Below are 17,893 nucleotides of genomic sequence, written 5' to 3'. Positions count from 1 at the left end.
AACGTTAATCAATCAATTATAAATTATAAATCCAATCAAGACTGAAAAACAAGTTAAAGGCTTTCCTGATCAGAAATCTATCATTTCTTAAAATTAATTGACTTTAACCCCGTTACATGTTAGGCTAATCCTTGCACGGTCTCCAACAGCAGTTTAGTTCGAAAATTAAGCTATGCAATAGGGAACTAAGAAATAGTACAGTAAAGAGAAAAATTATCCCAATAGCTAGTCCATCAGATGATTGTTGTTCTTGCTTCTCGTAAGATTTCAATGGATAAAGGATGGTTCTTCAGCCATTACAGGTATTACAATCATTTGGCAGACGGTCTTATCAAAAGCGACGGACAGTGGTGGAAAACAGTGTTACTCTCAGGAAAACAAACGTAACAAAACACAGCATTCAGTTAGCTATGTTTTAATACTGTGGCTTATACACTATCCGAAAGTTCGCTACACTTTTGAAGAACTGAATAAAGCCGGTTGTAGCGCGCACAGGACAATAATTACAACTCGATCGAACTACAACAACAATGACAACAATAAAAATAATATAGTTTACCTGTCGACTCTCCTGTGTTGATCCAATCTGGATTCGCAATGCTGGCGATGGCAAAAATATCTGCTGCCAGAAAAAGACATCCTGAAATAATGGTGAGTTTATCCATATCGAGGTAGCGTGCTAGCTATCATAAAGATTTAGAGTGGGTTTTAATCGATACGATAGATGTGTTAGAGTGAAAAGGTGCCCCGTTTCTTTGATGGAAAAATGGTTTAGGGATAAAGTTTCTGCTTATATCCGTCTCTATCTCGCCCCCTCCAGAAGAAGGAGACTGGATAGAGACTCAACCTTCCATTTTTTCATCGGCTTGTCCGGCTACGTCTAGCAACACTAGCTTTAACAGTCGGAGTAATAGTGATACCTGGCAAGCTAGCCTGCAAGAAACCCAATCTTGTCATCCATCTAGCCTGTTATCTAGCTTGGTATCTAGCCGTAGAAAGTGGAATGGTGGGAGGAATCGACAACAAAAAAAGCTCCTCGTGAAAAAAATCCGTCCCGTTGCTTCGCTCGCTGGTGGAAAACAGACAGTAGTCCCGAACTTCGCAGCAAGCTACCTAGCTTAGCTATATCTAAATCGATATGGCCCAAAGATAGATATCTCCTGACGCCTAGATGTGCTCGTTTCTCGCAAAGCTGTGCTCAACGGACTCTTCCGAGTTCTGTGCGCCCGGAAAGCGGCCCTCTAAACGCTAGCTATCAAACACCCAAAATCCATGCGTGTCATGGGCAAATTAGGTAGCCAAATTAAATGTTCACTTGCAAATTTCAAATAAAACGAATGACGAAAGAGCATAAACACAGATAAAACGTAACACTATAACTATCGTTGGTCTATTTTTTATGTGTCCCTCTGCTAAGGGGGACCATCCTCCTCGCTTATTTGCCCCCTTTTCTCCTCTGGAATCGCATCTGGAAGAATCACTTTCCCAAATCGAGCGAACGCTAGCAAACGTCTATACGCATTCAAAGTGTATTTCAATGATAACGGTTGTATTATTGGTAGTCATTCTTTAGAGGGATTCCGTTGGAAGTGCCATATGATTTGGTTGTCCTCTCCGATGTACTGTCTCTTTTCGCTTCCTCTCAGCAAGGTTCAAAACCAGTGACATCGACCACCAATATTTTTTATACAGTCTCTGCCACCAACACGCAGCACGTTCCTCAGACACAACAGCCCCCCAACATCGCGTAGCGTTCGGGGGTTCCGTTCTCGCGAGATTTATAGCTTTTCATGGAAGAGTTTGGTTCAGAAAGGATAAAATGGGATGAGGAAGTCACTAACTTACTCAGTCGAGTTAAACTGCGGAGAGACAAAGGCGCTGGAAAAAAAAAATCTATACGTTGGTAAAACAATTGAATGCCATCACTGGGATATTCTTTTAAGAATCTATTTGAATGTTTATGTCAGTTCTATGCTGTTACTCTCTTGAGCAGAGAAATTATAAAGTAGGCTACGTAGCCAAGGGTTTGGTAACTTACAAGAAATAGACTTTCTTTTTAGAATTTATTTCAATCATGTTCTCTTGAGGATTAACTTGTGCTGCAGTTCAAGGACCTGTGAAGTGTCATCATGCACGTTTTCTTGTTTTTCTTGATTTTCCATTCAGAAACCTCAGGAAACAGATCATAATCGAAAGTTATTTCCCTCCAGAAAGGTAGGAATTAGTCATTTTTATTTTTTTCTGAAAACACTCATTAAATTACATGCAAATGAAACAACCAACTTAAATGCGCATTGTGCTGCAGCCGGATATGGTTTGGAGTATACTACCAACAGGTTGTTCAACAAGAGTGGTCATTTTGGTAGTTTTGGAATCAATGCCCAATGAAGTTATTTAGTGCGTCTCATGTCCACATAATTTGCTTATGAATATTCACATTATAAAAAAGAAGATTATTGCACATAAGGGTGCACCACTGAAGATGCAGATCTACATTTAAAAATGTATTATGTGCCATGTGTCTGTCCTTGATACGCTATGGCTCAGGAGCAGTAAAGCAGAAAACCAGGCATATGGCAATCTGACACACTTCTTGCAAACAGAACCTCACTGTATTCAGCAGAGAGAAAATTATGCAAATCTAAATACCTTGCTGATGATGATCTATCCAGTTACCACTTACTCCTCTCCCTCCCTGCGTATTTTCACCCTCAGTCATTGATGCAGAGGATAACTTTTCTCAGGCTAAAGTTGAGAACTCATCCTCTAACCAATGCAAACTGTATTCCACTTTCTTGTCACTCCTCAACCCCCCCCCCCCCCCCCCCCCCCCCTTCAACCCTCACTGCAGATTACTTTGCCACCTTAGTTGCTGACATCTGCAACTCCTTTGAGCTGGTGGAATCCTCCAACACTTCAGCTAATCCTCTCCCCAGGGACCCCACCCCCTCCCTGCTCATTACCCCTACCTTCTCTCTACAGTATCTCTTGTTGCAGATGCTGACCTCTCTGAACTCCTGTTATCCTAGCATACAACTACCTGCTCCCCATCTCCACACCCTCCTCTAGACCATCTTTCCCAACAGCATCCCATTTATGGCCTGCCTGGTGAACTCATCCCTGCTCACTGCATGAGTCCCCTGCACAATGGATGTGTTTTTTTGTTTTTCAATGCTAGAGTTTGGTGTAGTCGGAAAATGAGAGTTTCCAGTCTGTGTATCTGCCTTCATGTCTGATTGAGGAAGAGGAGAACAGGCACCACAAGGAGAGGCTGCTGGGTGGTGAAAGAGATGGGACAGCCAGCTGGCTAGAGGGTGCTGGATGTATATTGTCATCATTGTCTAATTTTAGGAATGTGCAGTACCGTTCACAGCCTAGAATGCCAGTGTGAGAGAATTTAATTGAATGTGGGCAGCCACCAGAGGCCAGTGAAGAGTGTTCATAAAGCAAAACCTGTGAATTTAGGCAGGTTGAAGACCTGGCGGTAGCAGCAATGCTGTAAGCTGGCCAGCAAAGCATTGCAGTAGTTAAAATGGGAGCTTATAGGAGCTTGGATCTTCTGGTACAGGTCAACAGTTTACGGTTTTTAAGTTGTACTCTGTTGCAAGTTGGAAGCTTACAACAGCAGTATCTGTGGAGACTTGAGAACCGACACCCTCACTCAGATTCAAGTCTTGGCCTCTGCTTAATGTCGCTTGGAGTTTAAATTCTGGAGGATAGATTCTGGAAGTATCCAGAAATATCTTATTTGCTCAGATCCAACTAAATGTCATAAAATTCACTCAACGGCGGTTCACCTTGAACCAGGACAAATACTTTTTGAAACATACTAGTAATGCAACAAATGTGCTTTTCAGGACCAGAAAGTTGAATATTTTTGACTGGCCAAGTCTATCACTTCATTTACTGAAGGCAGAAGGCCCCCAAAACAACAGGAACTGAATATGGCTGTAGTACAGGCCTGGCAGAGCATCACTAGGGAAGATACCCAGTTTTGGTGAAGTCTATGGGTCACATACTTCTGGCAATCATCAAATGCAAAGGAATGGCAACCAAACTAAACATGAAGACTAAGAAGTTAATTTGTCCAAATACTTTTGGTCCCAAAAAATGGAGGGACTACAAATAAAAAGGGCTGTAATTCCTACATGGACGCATATATATATATATATATATATATATATAAAATTTTAAATCCGATGTGCTGGAGTAGAGCCAAAACAACAAAAATTGTGTCACTGTCTAAATCCAGCTTGTTTTTTGTCCCCGGAGGAAAAGTTGTGTGGAGCACATTGTTCTCATTTAAATTTTTAACCTGCGCCCAAACATATTGTAGCCCTGAAAACAGCAAACCATTGTGGGAAATTCTGAGAAGCTGACAATTCCAAAAGGAAATTAAATGGAAATAAAAGGAAATAAATTAAAATATATCTTTTTTTAATGAGTACTGGGTAGTGATTTTAAGAACTGAAAATTAATGGGGAAATACTGTGACAGAGGTAGGTACTTGGTTTTTTTTAGATATTTGGTTAACTGCATTCTGATAGCACCTGTCCAAAGTAATAACAGTCATCACACCTGGATTTAATATGCCCCCACAACAGGAAAGATGCAACCAGACTGTTGTGATGACTTTGGAGTTGGAGTGGATAAATTGGGCATGCAAGTGCTCTACATTTATAACTGGAACAGCATTTGGGTCATTACTAGTTTCATATATATATATAGGGACGTGATATAGGGAAATGTTACTTTTGAAAATATTCTTTACTTGTGATAGGTCTTGTTTAAGCATGTACTTAATGTTCAGATTTAAAAAGTGCAGTGTTATTTATCAAGACAGCAATTTAGCCTCCACATCCCTTGGTTGACTTCAATCAGACAAATTAATAGCCAAATGAAGAACTGCATGTTCTGCACTTTTGGCATGATATTAAGAACATTAATCACAGCTTCTTTGTCATGAGAACAAAGACCACAATCATTAGGAACAAATAATTGCTCATATTAATACAGCATTGTTCGCAGTCTGAAGTCCAAGATTTCACCAAATTACATGCCATATGCAATTTTCATCTATTTATAGGAACAATCCTGAAATCCTTGTACATGTGAGCTGAGATGTACAGTGGGGTGCAAAAATGTGGAAATCCCTGGAGTAAATGTCTCTTACAATGCATTTGTACAGGATCGAAAGCAAACCTGAGCTCTAAATGGACTTAAACATGAGACGTTTCTGCAAATATTAAAGCAAGATTGCTTTTTATTTTCATTTTTTATGGTTTATAAAAAATATAAAAAAAAGGAAAAAGGCCCTGTGCAAAAGTCTGGGAACCCTTTTGGACGATTCTTTGTGACTTAAAAAAAGAAGAAGAAATGTCTACTAAGGTCCAAACCCAGGTGATTCAATGACTATGGTGATGGTGATTATAAATCCGGGGCTGAACTTTTTATTCTGAAGTAACTCTGAAGTGCCTTTTTAAGCATCCAACTGCAGTGGCTGATCTGTCTGGTGTTAACAACCATGGGTTCCTACAAACAGATGACACATTTCCGCTATGAAGGAGAAGGCTACAAAAAACCCTCCCAAAAAACCCCTTAATGTTTCAAACTACCTATTTCCACTTTCAGAAATATTATTAGAAAATGGAAGATAAACGTAACAGTTCTGGTTTCAGATAGAGTAGCCCAAGACCTGGTGAGAAATGCTTAGAAGAACCCTCACATCACTGCAAAAGAGATCAAAAAAATAGTAGCAGACACAGGTCCAGCTGTTCACAGGACAACAAGATGACATACAGACCTACATTGCAAAGTTGCCAGAAAGAACCTCAACACAAAATTAAGTGTCTGAAGTATGCAAAAGAAAACCAAAAAAAATGTTATTTTTTGGCCACCACCAAAGAAGATATGTTTGGAGAAAAAAGGGTGAAGCCTTTGTAGAGAAGAACAACTTGCCAACTGGATCTATTATGCTTTGGGGTTGTGTGGCATTACATTACATTACATTATTGGCATTTGGCAGACGCTCTTATCCAGAGCGACGTACAACAAAGTGCATACCCATAACCAGGGTTAAGTTCGCTGAAAGACCCTAGAGGGAAGTACAATTTCAACTGCTACCTGTACAACAAAGATAAGGACGAGGGCCTTTTTTTTTTCTTTTTTTTTTTGAGAACAAAGAAACAAACAGAGCAAAAGTGACCAAAGTTAACTATCCAAACACTGCTTACCTAGCCAACTAAAAATACCGATACACGAAGCAAGTCACAGAGACAACAATTAAGGTTCACAGGGAGGTAGGGAGGGATGGGGAGAGGTGCTGCTTGAAGAGGTGTGTCTTCAGCTTGCGCTTGAAGGTGGGGAGAGATTCTACAGTTCTGACCTCAACGGGGAGTTCGTTCCACCACCGTGGAGCCAGAACAGACAGTAGTCGTGAGTGTGAGGTGGAGGTTCGGAGAGGGGGAGGTGCCAAGCGGCCTGTGGAGGCTGAACGAAGAGGTCTGGCAGGGGTGTAGGGTCTGATGACTTTTTGTAGATCAGCTGGGGAAGACCATTTAACTGCTTGGAAGGCTAGCACCAATGTTTTGAATTTGATGCGAGCCATGACAGGCAGCCAGTGGAGGGAAGTAAGCAGGGGGGTGACGTGTGAGTATTTGGGAAGGTTGAAGACCAGACGAGCTGCTGCATTCTGGATGAGTTGGAGGGGTCTGATGGCGGACGCTGGGAGGCCAGCCAAGAGGGAATTGCAGTAGTCCAGGCGGGACAGAACCATCGCTTGGACCAGGAGCTGGGTCGAGTAGGGGGTGAGAAAGGGGCGGATTCTCCGTATGTTGTATAGGAAGAACCTGCAAGACCGGGTCACCGCCGCAATGTTCTCGGAGAGGGACAGTCTGCTGTCCATCACCACGCCGAGGTTCCTTGCACTGGGTGATGGCGTGAGTATGGTATCCCCAAGGGAAATGGAGAGATCCAGATGGGGAGAGGTTTTAGCAGGGATGAATATCATTTCAGTCTTGTCTGGGTTGAGCTTTAGATGGTGGTTGTCCATCCAGCTCTGGATGTCCCTCAGGCAAGCAGAGATACGGGCTGAAACCTGCGTATCAGATGGCGGGAACGAGACGAAGAGTTGGGTATCATCCGTTTAGCAGTGGTAGGATAGCCCATGTGCAGTGATCACAGGGCCAAGGGAGCGAGTGTAAAGAGGAAAAAGAAGCGGGCCTAGGACTGAGCCCTGGGGAACTCCTGTGGCGAGGGGCCGAGGTGTCGATACCGAACCAGCCCAGGCAACCTGGAAGGAGCAACCAGAGAGGTAGGACTCAATCCAGTCCAGGGCTGTGCCACAGATGCCCGTTGCTGACAGGGCAGACAGGAGGATGGAGTGATCCACAGTGTCGAAGGCAGCAGAGAGATCTAGAAGAATGAGGACAGAGGAGAGGGAGGCTGCTCGTGCGGCATGGAGTGACTCACTGATGGAGAGGAGCGCAGTCTCGTGTCGAGTGGCCCGATCTGAAGCCAGACTGATGGGGGTCTAGCAGGTTGTTGTGGCAGCTGGGGTCACAGGAAATATTGTGCGAGTGGAAGGAAGAATGGGTTCCACCAAATATCAAGAAATTCTAGAGGCCCGTGTTCAAAGGTCAGTCCAGACACTGAAGTTGAAGAGTAGTTGGGTATTCCAGCAAGACAATGATTCAAAGCATACCTCAAAATCAATCATCAAGTATGTCCAGGTAAGACAGATTACTGTTTCGGAATGGCCATCACAGTCCCCAGACTTGATATAAGCTTTATTTTCCAACGTGTATAAATTAGTGTGCTTAATGACTCAATGGAACCAACATATATATTCATATACATATATATATACACATATACATATACATATATATACATATACATATATATTTAAGTCTGAGACTGAGAATACCATTGCAAAACGTTATGTTCTATTCATTTCTGTGTGGATTTTGATGTATGTTTGGAGTTGTTGTCTGACAAGAGAATACCTACGAACAGGTTTCAGCTTCCTAGCAGAGATAAGCAGGTTTTCTGCCAAAATGTCTTGGTACTTTGCTAAATTAATTCTGACATTGATCTTAAACAGTGCCCCTGGATCACTGGCAGCAAATCAACTCCAAGACATCAGTTACCCACTTCTATTTTTGACAGTCGGTATGAGGTGCTTCTCCTTCTATTGCCACCAAACATGTTGGTGTTTATCGACAAAACATTTCATTTTGGTCACATCTGACCATAGCACTCTCTTCCAGTCAAAATTCCAGTGACCTTTGGCAAACTCTGCTCAGGAAGGGTTGTCTTTGTGCCACTCTTCCAAAGAGTTTGTTGATATAGAGGTGACATTTTATGGCTCTTTTTGAGACTTGGTGACTCCAAGATGCAACCAATTTCTGCTATTCTTAAACCGTGATCCTTAGGTTCTGAATGGCCAACCTCATCATCTTCCTCACCGGCCATGCCACACCACCCTTTTTAAGAGCCAATATCTCCAGAACAACTAATCCAATGAAGCTAAACTTTTGCATGTTCTCTATTGACCCTCATCACATTATTAGTAATGTGCTGAATCCTCAAAAATCTGGTTTTAATTGCTTATGAGCTGAAAAATAATTCTGCATCAATTACTCTGCATTAATAAAAACACAGGAACAGTCAAGCCAAATCTGACAAAGTTTTAACCATTAATGGCCTTTAATGCATTCACATCCATTGTACAGTATAGAGGACAACAGTGGAAACCTTCCATGCCACTTCTATACAGACAAATGAAAACAATAAATACGAACTGTTCATAAGACTTATCTCTTCTTGTGGATTAAGTGACTGAGGACCATTTTCATTTTTTTTTGCTGACTAAACCACTAAGGCACATCTTGCCTTTGGAGTTTATTTATCATTAAATTATCCACGGTCACAGTTCATCAACGAAAGGTGTTGTCGTCATCTGTCCTCTAGACACCATTGTTTTCTTCCCTGCTACAAATGTTTTGGCAGCCTGAAAAACAAAACATTTTTAAACCAAGATTCAAATATGAACCCCAATGTGTTCTGATTTTACTGCATTCTCTCAAAAGATGCATGGCTTATACGATTTAACAATGCACATTTCCCGTCTTTGTATTTAAAGTTGTATATTCACTGTATGACTGGAACAACATATATCAAATGCACTAATAAACCACAAAAAAAGAATACAATTTAGACAAAATGTGAGAAGGGAAATGGATGTTCAGCAAGCAAAAACATTTGAACAATTTCAAACATTTTGTGTACATTTTGAGGAAAACATTTCTGACATTTGAATTGTGAAATTAGTTTATTTTTCTGGTAGCTGCTACAGCAAAAAGCAGGGTTTGCTGACGGTGCCTTCAGCAGAAGTGAATTACAGTAGTATAAGCAATCTAAGAATTTTGTTTATGCAAAATGCTATGTGACATTCAGATCAATTTAGCAAATGGAAATATCCTCATTAAACATTTGAAATACTCACATTGATGACAGCATCTGAAGTCACTGAGTCAATGCTTTGGGCCACGGCCTCTGGTGAACTGTAGGTTCCTCCTGCCAGTGCCTGGGAGCCCATGTCCTCAAGCATGCCCCCAGAGCTTTCCAACGACATCAGATACTCTGCCTTCACCTGGTTCCTGCAGACACAGCCAATATCTATCACAGGACTTCAAAACAGCTGAACACTTAGACTGCTTTCAGCACAAATATCCTCAACTTCAATACCTAAACTAGTGCACCCTAATGTGATATTAAAAACTCAGGTACTTCCAAAGCACACCTTCTAAATATTGCTACATATGAAAAGCCCCAACCACTTGAGTCCAGGCCAGAACTGTCTACAGCAGACGGCTTAATGCGTTTCATTAGTCTGTTTTTCCTTCCTGTTGGCAGAGGCAGGCTGCAGTAATTTGGATGGTGAGGAGACATATCTATCTGTAATAGTGTACTTACTTGGCTCTGGTGAGATCAGCGGCAGTGAGGGCCCCCTGAGCAACAGACTTCACCTGGCTGAGTGCGGCCTTAATCACCTACAGAGCAAGGAGCAGAGAGGAAAGGCTCACGCTTACCATCAGTAATGAACTCAAAAGTCCATTTAATGGATTTTCCGTGCCAATCCTAATGGATATTCAGGACTCTCCACTGCAGTTTCAGTGATGGAAAAGCGAGGTCTCATTAACCCCATAAAGGGTGAAACGAACATGTTTGTTAGTTTCACCCAATAAATGTAATGTATTTTTTCTATGTATTGTCCATTGTCTAAACATTCTGTATTGATTATTTACCTCAGAGACATGAGCTCTTTAGGAATGGTGGTTGTTCCATACTTTGAAATGTTTTTATCTTTTGACACCCATGAACTGTAATTTTAATAATACAGGGGGATGGTTACATGTATGACCCTTATTTTAAGGGGCTCCAATTGTCTAGCTATAAATTGTTTTAAAAGTTAAAAACCAATACTCAACCCAAGATATGTGAGGATCTCATAATAAGATGCTGAATAACTGGTCTTTCGCCAACAACACCAAGTAAAAATGCTACCTGTCTTGCATTCTCAAAGACGAACACATGAAAATCTGCAAGATAATGTTATAAGAATGTCTCTTATGTGTGTTGATTACAAAGAAACAAAAAGCTACTGAACATTTAAAGGTCAATGAGGATACACAAAGTGAACTACATGAACTATTGGGAGTTCCCAAAGCCTCATTCCCCCATTGCTGCAAATAAAAAAAACTTATGAGTCTAAAATACACACAAAATGCACTGACAAGCATATTTATCGATTTTCAGAAAAACTGAATCAACAGCACAAATGTTAAGCCATTTCATGGATCCAATAGAGTGACCAGCACTTACTCAGCTGTACCAATTGACAACATGATTTGAAGTGGGAAATTTGTGTTAAGCAGAGCAGCGATATCCAGAGAAATTCAGATTAACATCTAAAATATGCCTCTTTTGCAAGCCATTGTTTTGCAAGCCATTTCCCAACAGGGCATGTAGTACTTACGGCATCAGTGCAGGAGGCCTGGGAGATGGTGTACACTCCAAACAACCCTGAGTCTGAGTAACTGACATTGAATGCAGATGCCTGAAAAGGAGAGGATCTGTATTAACAACAAAAGAGAAAATGTACATAGATATCCAGCATGTGATATGAGTGTGTATATACCCCTACCTCCAGAACTGAGCTACCTCTTCAAGTTGTAACAGTGTTTACATGCACACTCGTATTCCAGTATTAAACTGAATATTGTGACGATGACACTTTATTGTGATTCCCATAACCCAAATAAACCAGTATCCCAGTTATTAGTAATGTGGGATGCCCTCTCTTAAATAATAGAATACTGAGTTGTATTCCGACAATACTGGAAAAACGTCTATATGTTCTGCTTTTAATGGAATTCATTTGCTTAGCACCATAGCAACCACAAAAGTATGCCTTTTTGGAGGAGCTATGAAAAGCAGGAATATAATGCTTTTGTTGGATAAAGGAAAGCATTGCAAGATCAGGTGTATATAAAAAATACTGAAAAATGTTTCTAAAAAGATATTGAAGAAAAATGAGATGGATAGTAACTCATTTTGCAGCATTGGGGAAAAAAACAATACTGCAAGTATGCACCTTTATGAAAGAAAAATGTTTCAAGGGAACATGTTTCAGACATGTCTTTTACAGGGCATCATTGATATAGGCTGACAGTCAGGTATACAGGAATATTAGTGGCCACATTTAATGAGTCACAAGGATATATGATATTCGAATGTATAACAAACATTCTTCATTTTAAAAACATGGCAAGTTATAAAAGCTGAGGTTTTACCAGGCTTCACAATGCTTGATATATGGTCATAAAGGAAACCGTACAACTAGTCAGCACATAAAATTGAAGCACAGTAAAATTATCCTTACAAATACAACGCAGGAAAATATTTAGCAGAAGCCTCCACCACAACCGCAGGTAAAATGCTAACACTGCAGACATATGCTAAGGGGTAGAAGTACTCACACTGAAGGGGTGGGTGGTTGCCTTGGTGATGGCCTGGCTCAGCTTGTTGGTGGTGTTGGAGCCCCTCTTGACCTGTGGCCCTGCTCCCAGCACCTGCTGCAGCACTCTGTTAGCGGTGGCCTCTGGGGTGCCCACCGATGCGCCCTCACTCACCACGACCGAGTGCACCAGGCTGTCTCTGCTCTGAGCCCGCAGCTCACCTGCGCACAGTGCCGGGGTCAGACAGTGCACATGCCGGAAGGGTACTTTCTGCCATAACCAATACACAATGGACACAAAGTAATCCCTTTAGGCCGGGCCTCTTTACATAGATCTACATATTGTAATCTACCCAATCCCACAGCTGTCTCAGTACATGGGGGTTTTATTTGTGCCTGTTGTTTTCCATTAGACTAAGTAGCACACCATGTCCTCGGAGTGAAATTAAATATATCGCCTTATTTATTTATTTATTAAAGATTGTTTGTCTAACTGAGACCCTGGAGGAATAAGTAAAGTTTGAAAAATCAATGGTACTGACCTGCATGAAGACAAGAATGAGTCAGTTTTAAAAAATCACAGGACACCAACCACTGAATGGTTTTGAAGCAAGCAGTGTGCTTGTGGAATTACAATACAGGGCATTCATGAATACAACCACATCTCTCAGGCCCCCTGACGAAGATTTCACACTAACTGGCTAAAAGTGTATCATAACTGCCTTGCCTCCATGGTACCGAGCCTTGCTCCCAGCAGCCCCTGTTCCACTGCGGATATTGAGGAAATGCTCTCCAACTTGCGTCAGCACTGAGTGCTCCACACCTGCACAGACAGACAGCAAATATTTGTTAAAGGCCCAGATGCATATTTTTGTGTTTCTGAGCTTTTCCTATGATCCTTGAGCTTTCGGTTTGTGTTCGATACTGATTCAAGAACAAAATGCAATTTTGGTTAAACCTGTGAGCCTATATAATCTGCCTCTTCAACAAGTAATTTACTTTCAACCCACAATAAGATCTCTTACCAAGTCCAACCAGAGCCATTCTTCCACTGGTGAAATTGTTCTGCACAAAAGAGTGCATCTGGAGAAAAAGAAAGGCAAGTTACCTGGATGATTTTGCTGCAAACAAAGTGTACTGTTACGATGCCCTGGGTACTACCTGATCCGAGCTGATGTGTCCTGTCATGAAGTCTGGGCAGTACAGAGAGTTGGACAGGGCATTCTTATAGGCAGCTGCATGGAGGCTTTCAAGAACAGCTGAGGAGGAGATGGAAGATAAGGAAACACTCATTTATATATGTGCATTTAACTCCATCATCCTTGTGGGCAAACGGTCATGCCAGTTACAATTATAAATACCAAATATGCAAATACCAAAGGAAATACGATTAAGTATAATGTTTTTTTTAATACATAATACAAGCTGAACTGAGGAAAGGTGCTGACCAATCTGTGGTTTCTGGTGAGCCAGGGCCTTGTCTAACTTCACCCTGGATGTAAGGTCTGCCACCTCCCATGTCCTGAACTCAGGAGCAGTCGTCACATTGATCAAGTACTCCATAACAGTGTCACTGTAACACACAGTGAAGACAATGGCCACAAGTGCTAATAATCAGTCAGCAATGGCATTACACTTTGTTTTATGCATACTGTGGAAACAACTGTTTAATTCCAAATATTATTCGAATATCCAAAAATAATGTCAGGCTTCTCTCCCCACTGAAATATCAATAGCCACACCTTCCAAACACATGCAGCCAGCCAGCACTTCTTTCCACTTTGAAATCCTCAATTAGGGCTGTAAGTACTGCATCAGAGGACAAAGGGATATCCTGCATACAGAAACCCTCAGGGACCATATGGGTCTGCAGGGTTCTCAACCACAGTCAACACCAGTGTGGTCACAACTTGATCCAGACCATGGGATGTATCACTAAAAAATCATAAAACCAAGAGCTCAAGTGGGGTTTAATCAGAAGCAGCACAACTCATTGGCTAAGCCTGATGTATTTAAAATAACTTTTCTGGCTGTCCAACCAGACAACCTGTCAGCATAATGTTCAGGGAACTACACGGACAATAATAATGTCACATTATAGATCCGGTTGAATGAAAACATGCAGTGAGATTTACTATTAAATGTTTATATCCACTGTAACCTATAGACATTCTCTGGAGAAAAGAGCATGCAGCCATAGGTCTCTAAAAGTACTCACATGTGGTCTCTCAAGCACTCAACAGAGTAAATCATGTTCTCCCTTGATGATGTCACACTATAAATAAAAGACAAATCTGCAATTAGATGCATCACTGATATTACTACCAAACAAAGTGACAAGTGAAAATTCACTTGAATGCATGTAAATGATATTTAAACTGATATTTAATCTTGTCTGAACTACCACTTTAAAATTATTGCTATTATTTTAGTTTAAGATGTATGTTCTCAATTGGCCAATTGTGTGAGAAGGACATTCTGCATATGTGTAGATGTTTCTGATGACTCAGCTCAGAAGTCATCAGAATTTAGGGGTTTGTGGTCTGAAACAAGGAAATACACTTCAATCGACTCCAAAACAGCTTGTAAAGCAATGGTATGATTCAAAACCCTTTTTTTTGGTTGGAACCATTTCCTTTTGTGCATAAAACCCAAGACTATTTGGAGAAGTACCAGCACAATATAACAATTTATATTTATATTTTTTGTGAATACATGCTCTAAAATTCCTCAGCCACTGGAAACATAATGTCACTATACTTTAGAGTAACCCAAGTCACCAATTGTGTATTTTCCTACTTTAGACCATGAATCCTCAAATGTCAAGAGAAACTTCTATACCCAAATGCCAAATGTCTTCCTTAATCATTTCACATAAAATGCATCTGGGTCAATCAAAAGCGGACACGAAACTGAAATAATACATTTAATAAAACCCAGAATGTGAAGCATCCCTTTAAGACAGGGACTTGGACGATCGATGCCCATGTACCTCAAACTACCTCCCACAGCCTCAACACCACGACAGATCTTGAATGCTGATGCACCCTTTGTGGTCTGAAAAACAGCAGCGCTTATAAATCAACCATGACTAAAACCCAGCCAAAACTGAAACGGGTAAGAGGAGAAACAATACTTTCCATCAGGACAACATAATGATAAAGGGAGACAATCACCAGTGCTTACCAAGTTAGCTGCCAAGCGGAGAAGGTGAGTAACTCCCAGGTTATCTGGGGTCTCATAACGGCAGCCAGCTTTCACAAACACACCGATCTTAGAGGCGGGTGAGTAGTTCTCCAAGGAAGCAATGACCAGGCCACTGGGCAGTTTTGTCACCTAGAAGTGAGATGAAGTCCTATTTCAGATCATAACTGCATGGCAACATATAGTCCTATCTTGAAACATCTCAGAATTAGATCTCAAAGTGGATCAAGCCTACCAGACACTTTTTTCAATCCATTACCCATATACAGCCTATTTGTGTAACTCTTAAGCTTTGTGCAAGAGTTGAATATAGAATATAGTCATTTGTCACCATCCAATCAACTGTTGAACAGGTTTTCAAAAATAATAAGATTCACTGATAACTCATGAAGGTACGATCCTGGAGAGGTTTCCTGCTGTCCTGTCAATTTGCTTTTCAGAGAACTCAGTCGCTTTATATTGACGGAAATTATCTAGAGAATGATTAGAGCCATGTGATAAGAGCGAGAATAAGACAGATTTTTGCCAAGACACCAGTTCTTTTGATAAATGGCATCGAGGCATTGGACCGAGCCTAGAGACTATTCCAAAGGAAAGACTGCCCCCTGCTGGCTCCCCAACAATCCTTCAATCACTAACACGGTTGTTGAACGTTTTCTCCTATTCAAGCACAAAACAAAAGAACAATGTTTCGCCCATCGCCTCATGAGTCAAACTCAAGATTAACATTGTCCGCCTGCCTGCCAATCGTTATGTTGCTGATTGATGTTTGTGGATCTCAAGCAACATTTTTTACATTTTATTCAAGACACCAATGCAAGTAGGTATTGAATGAGTGTGTTTCCACACCTTATTGCTCAACTAAGCATCAGCTAGTGGTAGACATGTGAAATACACATATTTCTATGTGCATAGCTTGTAGAGGAAACTATGTTATATAATACTGCAAACATTTACACAACAGAACTGGATAAAGAGCAAAATCAGCACAAGAGCATACACATATTCATATCATGTCTGCCCAGGGCAGAGAAAGTACGTGATGGACTCCATAGTATGAGTGAGCAGTGCCTGGAGGAACCGTGAGACCTGCCCTCCCTTCCTTGGGGACTGCATACTGTAGAATGCCCTCAGTGAACAGTCTGCATGTACTGACCTGAACCTCCTGCGCAGGGAAACCAGCCGCTGGTGCATCCAGCTTATGGGCAGCCTGTGCTGCATAAAGCCTCCGCTGCAAGACATAAAACGGGAGATATTGTACACAGAATGTGTGAGGTATAAAGGGGAGGCATGCAGAACACACACAATTCTAATCAGGTGGTCAATTGTGGGGTTCATTTCGTACAATATGTGCAAAAGGTTTCCTGAGGACAGCTGTCAGTGTTAGCAGTTCAAGTGGGGTAATGTTGGAGCAACGTTACCGTCACGAGCAACGTTATTAACGTTAGCCAAGACACACCTTTTGAGATCAGTTAAATAATGTTAAATTTCCCTGGATTGCACGCATTTGTAGCCGTGAAAACTGACTGAGATTGTTAGCAGGAGTTAGGAACCCAACATTACAGAAACACAATGACCTTCAATGGGTAACGTCAAGTAATTAGCCTCCCAATTGATTTTAAGAAAACAGCATTATTTCTTCCGACGGTTCACCTCGCAAAAACACCCCACGTCAGAACTGAAACAGCCAAATTGTAAGTTAAGTCTTAACTCGGAAGCAGCTACACTAGCTAGGTTGTTAAATACATAGCTAGCTAGGCTAAACATAGCCGGGTAGCTAGCGATAGTTAGATGTAATGACACATAACGGCGAACTACACAACTTTTAGCTAGCTTATATTCACGTGCAATTGTTAGCTAAAACGTGGCCTGCTTAAATCCACTCTGAGACAAATTAGATCTTACAGAGAAATGACTAAGACCCCGGATCCCCTTCATCACTTGATCTCTCCTTCAGGGACAGCCAGAATACAATATGGCTGAATCAATGACGTAACATCCGCAGACTTCGTAGACAACATCCCTCGAATTAACGCTTAATGTGACGTAAGGTCATATCATTTATTTAAAAAAAAAGGTAAAATTACTATAAAATGACTTATTTTCAATGTCCGTATTATCAGATTAATTTATGGCTATAGCAATTGCCTTACCATGGGTAGAGGAAGTTCGACCTGAGAGGTGTGGTCTGTTCTGACTCAAATTAATGACTTTAGAGGTTGTTTAAACTCCAGTAACAGACAGGGTATTTTATTCGAGATTATTCATTCACTATTCCGAATCCGAAAAAAAAATGAATTGTTAGACTTGTATGGATACATCCTCATGTTGGAGCTCATGGAGCTAATGATAAAGCAGATACAATTGCTCAAGAGGCATTACAGACAAACCATATTCACAAAATCAGTAAAGCATTACATTACATGTTATTTACACTATGAGCACTTTATTTGCTATTTATTACTGACTTATGACTTATTGGTCTTCTGCTGCTATAGCCTTTCCACTTAGAGGTTTGACAGGTTGTGTGTTCAGAGACGCTCTTCTGTTGTAATGCATGGTTATTTGTGTTACTGTCACCTTCCTGTCATCTTCGACCAGTCTGGCCCTTCTCCTCTGACCTCTCTCATTAACAATGCGTTTTTGCCCACAGAACTGCAGCCCACC

General features: G+C 41.1%; 2 protein-coding genes across 2 annotated transcripts in view; both read right to left on the bottom strand.

The window, feature by feature from the left end:
• LOC133111401 (uncharacterized protein C16orf52 homolog B) overlaps positions 1-1,736 on the bottom strand; it is a 30,702-nt gene extending 28,966 nt beyond the window's left edge. Inside the window, exon 1 of the mRNA XM_061221737.1 lies at positions 560-1,736. Within this exon, the coding sequence (XP_061077721.1) occupies positions 560-665 (106 nt within the window). The 5' untranslated portion in view covers positions 666-1,736. The remainder of the gene's footprint in view (positions 1-559) is intronic.
• Positions 1,737-8,687: 6,951 nt separating this feature from the next.
• LOC133121593 (cytochrome b-c1 complex subunit 2, mitochondrial) lies at positions 8,688-17,219 on the bottom strand. Its single transcript, XM_061230873.1, has 14 exons — positions 17,132-17,219; positions 16,383-16,457; positions 15,209-15,358; positions 15,015-15,079; positions 14,241-14,297; positions 13,471-13,595; positions 13,184-13,281; positions 13,048-13,105; positions 12,750-12,845; positions 12,045-12,244; positions 11,042-11,122; positions 9,979-10,055; positions 9,509-9,662; positions 8,688-9,013 (listed from the first exon to the last, which is right to left on the bottom strand). The coding sequence occupies exons 1-14, from the start codon at positions 17,162-17,164 to the stop codon at positions 8,930-8,932; spliced, it is 1,353 nt and encodes a 450-aa protein (XP_061086857.1). The 5' UTR covers positions 17,165-17,219; the 3' UTR covers positions 8,688-8,929.
• Between the last annotated feature and the right edge of the window lie 674 nt (positions 17,220-17,893).

Source organism: Conger conger, chromosome 2 (genome assembly GCF_963514075.1).
Source record: "Conger conger chromosome 2, fConCon1.1, whole genome shotgun sequence".
NCBI classification, from domain to species: Eukaryota; Metazoa; Chordata; class Actinopteri; order Anguilliformes; family Congridae; genus Conger; species Conger conger.
The sequence above is the reverse complement of the archived record's forward strand: the minus strand, read 5'-3'. Positions and strand labels throughout refer to the sequence as shown.

Coding starts and splice junctions, on each gene's coding strand:
- LOC133121593 (XM_061230873.1), bottom strand. CDS start 17,164: ATGAAGGGGATCCGGGGTCTTAGTCATTTCTCT. Junction 9,663..9,978: donor GCTGATCTCACCAGAGCCAA/GTAAGTACACTA, acceptor CTGTGTCTGCAG/GAACCAGGTGAAGGCAGAGT. Junction 9,014..9,508: donor CTTCAGATGCTGTCATCAAT/GTGAGTATTTCA, acceptor TTTGTTTTTCAG/GCTGCCAAAACATTTGTAGC.